Source organism: Crocodylus porosus, unplaced genomic scaffold, assembly GCF_001723895.1.
Source record: "Crocodylus porosus isolate Cpor-Errol unplaced genomic scaffold, CroPor_comp1, whole genome shotgun sequence".
Taxonomy (NCBI): domain Eukaryota; kingdom Metazoa; phylum Chordata; order Crocodylia; family Crocodylidae; genus Crocodylus; species Crocodylus porosus.
The window spans coordinates 572,005-577,868 of record NW_017728939.1 but is presented as its reverse complement, the minus strand read 5'-3'; the positions used below and the strand labels follow the sequence as shown (position 1 = coordinate 577,868).

Below are 5,864 nucleotides of genomic sequence, written 5' to 3'. Positions count from 1 at the left end.
GAGGGGCAGCACCAGCGGGGGGAGCAGGAGGCATTCCAGCCACTTGTGTGGCTGTAGGACCCTGTAAGAAGTGCCAGAGAGGATGTTTGAAGCTTGGGTGTTCATCACCTGGTGCCCGTCACTACCCGCCAGTCCTGAAAGGTGGGAAGCTCCGACAGCCAACCTAATCAGTGCTTACCGTTTTGCTCCAGGCCAGTCCAGTGGTGTGATATTCTTTGATATAGGCCTGCAGCTCCGTCCAGATACTCAAATAAGCTTTGACCCAGTCCACCTGCTTCTTATCTCTAAGGGAACAAAATCATCAGGAGCTGAGTACTGTAGGAGAGAGGGAAGCCATGCCACCAAAACTGGATCTTTGCATTTCTCTGTTCTCTGCTTTGCAGGAGACCATTCAGACTCTGTAGTGACACCAACGCTGAGAGCAAAGTGCCAGACACCATGTCCTCAGCCCTGGGCTGCTGTTGGCAAGACAGCTGGAGGGCAGTCTGTACCATACGGGGAAAGATTTAAAACCTCTTTTATGCAGGGCTGAGTCTTGGATCCCAGCCCTCCACAGTTTGTGAGGGGTAGACATCCTACAGAACAACCAGACCTGCATTTATTACAATAGCTAGGGGCTTGATTTAAGCTAGTTGGGGAAAAGGTCTTGTTGCCTAGGGGAAACAGCCAAAGAGGGTTACTAGATGAAGGATGTCAACACACTTGCTTCCACTGATCTACCAAGGGCACAGATCCAAGTGTGGTGACCATGCCACAGAAGGAGCCGAGGCATAATAAATACAGCCTTCCCAGTTACAGGAGTGGTTCTAAGTTTTGTGGGCCAGGCTCCGAGACTCATGGAAGGGAGTCACCTTTAGCTGTGGCTCAGCTCACAGCCGCTAGAGCGCCAGATTCTGAAGACTGACTGAGGGGTGGCTCACAATGTAACTGGAAGGGCCTTGGCTGAGGCAGACAAGGTTCTCCCAGATGAAGTGTGACTAGTGAGGTGCAATGCTGTACCCCAACATAGAGGCTGACCCCAGAAACTGAGAAGCTTTATTCTTTTAACACTTTGTGAGGTGTTGGAAGCTCCACATGCACCCAAGGGGGAGGTCTAACTCCTGATCTCAGTACCTAGGGGTCGCAGCCCTCCCACCATATAGCATAAAGCTGAACCTACACATCTTTGTACTCCTTGAGGACCCGATTGGTGTAAAACATGGCAGCGTCAGTCATTTCCTTCACGTAGGGGCCAGGCTTTGGAGCCTAGAGAAGAGAGAATGAATTAGAGCCCAGGGGTTTTTGCAGCACTCATCTTTGTTTTCCCTCCCATGCCAAGGAGCTCACTGCCTGCTCCTGGTCTTACCATGGCCACCCAGCCCAGGGCTGGGATGCTCTCACTGACAGCTGATAGGTGGTTGAAGAGTTTGCTGCCACGATTCTGCTCCCTGAAGTTCTGCACCACTTGGATTTGGTCTGAAATGGGTTTCATGAGCGTTGAGAGGTTACTCTACAAAACAGAAGGGCGGGTGGCATCCAAGTCATATTGTCAGCGTCTTTTCAGAGGGGCACTCCATTCTTGGACTTAGAATTTGTTTGAGAAGGTGCTCATCCCCTCAAGGGGTTCCAGCTAGCCAGTGCCTTTGCAAAACTGATACATAAGCTGAGGTTTTCTCTCTGCTTCAATTAGGCTGCTGGAGAAGCAAGCCAGTGCAGTGAAATCACAGTTTGGAGTTAGACTGGCAGTGTGACATGAACCCAAGAAGCCCTTGGAGATAAGTCTTAGGGTCCTGCCACATGTTCAAATTGAAGCTCAATAGATACCAGCTATTAAGTTGTTGCACACTTTCAAGCACTATCTTCATAGCTGGCTAGCTCTTTTTATAGCTGGATGGATATGTATATGGTGTGATCGTTATTTTGCATGTATGGCCAGTCTAAACTGATTGAGCAATTAACCAGTTACTTGCATAATGCTTGTAACTTATCACAGGAGCCTTAGCCAAGTAGCGAGAGGCAGAAACAGCCTTCAAAGCTTTTGTAGTTCTCAGATGACTTCCAAGTCACCGACTTCCTTTGTAACATGCTGAGCACACTTCCTCTTTAGACAACAAAGTAATGACTTTATATTATCAGCTACATTTCTGCATGTTCAACCCAAGTCCCTACAATATGTAAACTGGACACAGTGAGTCAATGGGAGGGTCAGCGATGGCTCTTCTAAAAGTTACTTCTGAAAATTAAATTCCAGCTCTAGGGCATGTACCCAGAGGTTAGGACACAGACACTCAGCAGGAGCTTTCCTATGCCATTTGATTGGCCTGTCCTATAACAAGGCTTTCCATAGCTTCAACCCTAAAGCAGATGTCCTTGCCATCTGTGACCACATGACCACCTCTGGTAGCAGCATACAAGGGAAGCAATATTAGGGAAATGTGCAGTGCTCTTTTCTGCTTTTATCCTTTGTTTTGTTATCCCTTCTAAACCTGCTCTGTTCTAGAAAGAAACAAGGGAAGGTTGTTCCCCGAGACCACCAGCTAGTGCTCCGGGGCTGCAGTTTGGGAAACTTTGATTTAAATCCATGGCCAAGTATCAGCAGGGCCACTTGAGTAAATGAAGCTTGGGGATTTGCATATTTGATGCATTAAACCTGAATTGATTGAGTAGCGGCCTTTAAAAAGAGCTACCATGGAGCAAAAAGCTATGAGCAATCTACTTCCAACAAACTATTTAAATAATGAATCAGTTGGATTTGTAGGAGGGTTCTTGGCCCAACAGACTATCCAGAATGTCTCAATCCTGGGAAGTCTGGTTTAGGATGAAAAACCTCCAACGCTGAGCTGGGACACTATGTTTTGGAGCAAAGAGGAAAGCAATGTGGGAATACTGACATCTTGCAGCACTGACAGCTGCCATGTGAGAGCTATTATAAGGAAGGGTTAGAGGTGGATATTGCAACACTGGGGAAGTGAGTGTCAGAAGAAGAAAACCAGCTTCTCTTTCTGTCCCTTTCCTGCAAATCTGGGACAAGAGTTGGTCTGCTTACAAAATGACAACTGATCTGATGAGCCTAGGCACTGGTGAGGCATCAAAGAATCTAGTCAGATGCTCACCCCCCAGGTAAGAATCACTGTGAGGAACTTGTGAAGATGTGAGCGCCCTGTAATGCTAAGAATCAACTACTCAATGCCTAATGTTGTTTCCAGCTCAGGCAAATTATGTTCTGTATCCCACAGCTTAGTGAACAGGGGCTATCCAGAGTTGATGCCAATGAAACACAGGTGACTTGAAACTGTCCCACATGAGAAGGAACTGTCTGGCTGTATCATGAGCAACATAATTACAGTAAATTCACAGCACAGCTGTAAAAAAAACTCAACTTTTCCTAGTTATCACAACATCCTCTACTTTTGCACTTGTCCCCAAAATCAGCCAAGACCCTTTTTCCCTACACACATATGCCTCCAAGGGATCCCTGCTAGCATTGTTCAGTCTTACCTCTGATGGCTGCTGGCACTGAGATGCTGTCACCAGGAGAGATCTCTCAATCATCAAGCCCTTATGAACCATCTCAGCCTGAAAAGGAAGGGAGAAAGTGGTAATACTGTTGCATGGATAGAGAGGAGGGGCCAGGGATAAATATACTAGCTGGAATCTGGGAGACAGATTCAGTTCCCACGTCCACCACCCAACGCAACCTTAGAGTCCTTTGCCTCAGCCCCATTGGTACAATGGGGACAGACACAGTCCTTACCTCATGGGAGAGGTGCAAGGACAAATCCATTAATCAATCAAAGTGCTGACATACAGAGCTTAAGGTAATGACATGCAGAGAGCAGGGGACAGCTATAGGGACCAGTTCATCTTTTCTGGCTGCCCTGCTTTTGTTTCAATTGTGGAAAAAAAAGGCAATTCTGGTCCATTCGTTCTGGTTTGTTATTTATATAGCACAGCTATCTTGGAGATCCCTGCCCATTTCTCATCTGCCAGTCAGAAGGGGCAACACAGATATTTAACAACAATAAAGTTGGGGAGCATTATCCTGACTTAGAGGGAGAGAAACCACAGAGAAAGATGAAGGTCTTCCCAGGGCCCAGACCTCTGCTGAAGCCACAAAGACTGCCTGCTCTCCAAGTGACTATGCTAAAGGAACACAGAGCTCAGTGAACCCTTGGGTGGCCCTCAGAGGTCTGAATTAGCAATCAGCCATACATTTACAACTTGGGATAAGAAGCCTGAGTCTTACATGTTGCTGTGCATCACCACCAATTTCTTTGCTGATCTTCATATATTCAGCTACTGGACCAGCCAGAAGGGAGTCGAAAGCTTGCACGTACTGTGCTACTCCTACAGGAAAGGCCAGAGCGCAGCAGTTAAGTAGCAGCAGATGGATTCACAGCACAGAAGCATCCGTGAGCCACATTTTCAGTGCATACCACCCCCTTAGTTACAGTGAAATTTCTCAAGGAGACCTTTAGTGATCAGGATGATGGAGGTCAGAGCATCTGATATGACCGATCCTCAAGTATATTGCTGGATGCTGGTCTAAATGCTTAAGCAGCAGCAGCAGCTTGGCTCCAAAGAGACAAGGGAAGTATAACACTCACAGGAAGTTCTGGTCTTAACAGTAACCACAGGCCTCCCTATACTTGTGTGTGTGATATCTGCTGTGAAACTCACTTCCCCTCCTTGTATGCCTAGTTAGACATAGAGAGCATGCGACCCAGTGCTGTGTATAAGCATCTGCCTCTTGGAATGCACCACCAGTGTCAGTCATGCGAAGCTTCTAGTAGAAGATTTTCATAACTTAACATGAAACAGCTCAGGGGTTTTGTCATCCAGGACCTTACCTTTGGGAGAGCCATCTCCACATGTGCCTGGGCCCCGGGACATGCCCTCTAGCCGCACCACAGCCTTCTCCAACCGTTCGACCAGGCTCTGCATGTCTGCCATGGTTCACGATCTGCAGAGAGACAACTTATTATAGCATCTCAGACTCAGAATGAGCTCTGTGTGCTAAATATTCTGAAGATAGGCTTAGCAGAAGTTCAATCCTGACCTAATGAAATGATGACTCTAATTCTAGGCTTATGTTAGCCACTTTAAACATGTTAGATTGTGCAGCAAGATAACCTATTGTTCAGACCCTGTGTGGTTAGACTACCTGTCAGAACCCACCAGAGAGGAACCCCTCAGCCAATCCACAATGACCAGGGAGCATCTACTGCGTAGTAATATGCAACATATCCATATTACACTGACATGGAGAGTTTCCAGATACTCTGCAGCGGTGCTTGAATACCACAGAACACCCTACATGGAATTTCATTTAAAAGAGGACTTGATCCAAGCTCTAATTATGCCTGTAGCCACTGTGTAACAAATCTGTGAGTGGGAGGGCTCTTTTCTGACTCCTGTGATTGCTTCATAGGAACAATTCACTCTAGTTAAGATTTGATGCATCTTGGGAATCAAAATTGCCACAACCGAGATGCCCACACTGACCCCTACATTCCACCACCCCACGGAAAACGCCCCGCCTTTTGCAATGCCCACCGAATTAGCATGCTCACTCGAGATATGCTGGCACATGCCAAGACAAGCAGCTGCGCAAGAAAAGAATGTGGAGCTGCTGCGGAGACAATGTCGCCCCTGTTCGTGCTTTCCATCTACACGCTTGTGTTTCTAAGCCAGCTACACAAAGCTGGGCACATGAGTCATTTAAGTGTTCTCCAAGTGAGAAGCTTAAGTATAATAAAGTTTTCCCATTAACTCCTGCCCAGAAGAGACTTGGCCCTGGGGAGCTTTAGAATTTACCCTCTAAACACAAAGGGGAAGGGAGTGCAGGGAGGGGTCAGAAGCAAGCCAGCCACATACTCATCTTA

The 5,864-nt window shown here is 47.0% G+C and overlaps 1 protein-coding gene across 1 annotated transcript in view; it reads right to left on the bottom strand.

Annotated features, from left to right (window-relative positions):
- Positions 1-4,979, bottom strand: part of CAP1 (adenylate cyclase associated protein 1) — a 9,276-nt gene extending 4,297 nt beyond the window's left edge. Inside the window, exons 1-7 of the mRNA XM_019547586.1 lie at positions 4,830-4,979; positions 4,226-4,326; positions 3,478-3,555; positions 1,346-1,489; positions 1,160-1,245; positions 179-284; positions 3-61 (exon numbers count right to left, since the gene is read on the bottom strand). Of these exons, the coding sequence (XP_019403131.1) occupies positions 3-61; positions 179-284; positions 1,160-1,245; positions 1,346-1,489; positions 3,478-3,555; positions 4,226-4,326; positions 4,830-4,932 (677 nt within the window). The 5' untranslated portion in view covers positions 4,933-4,979. The remainder of the gene's footprint in view (positions 1-2; positions 62-178; positions 285-1,159; positions 1,246-1,345; positions 1,490-3,477; positions 3,556-4,225; positions 4,327-4,829) is intronic.
- Positions 4,980-5,864: the final 885 nt, after the last annotated feature.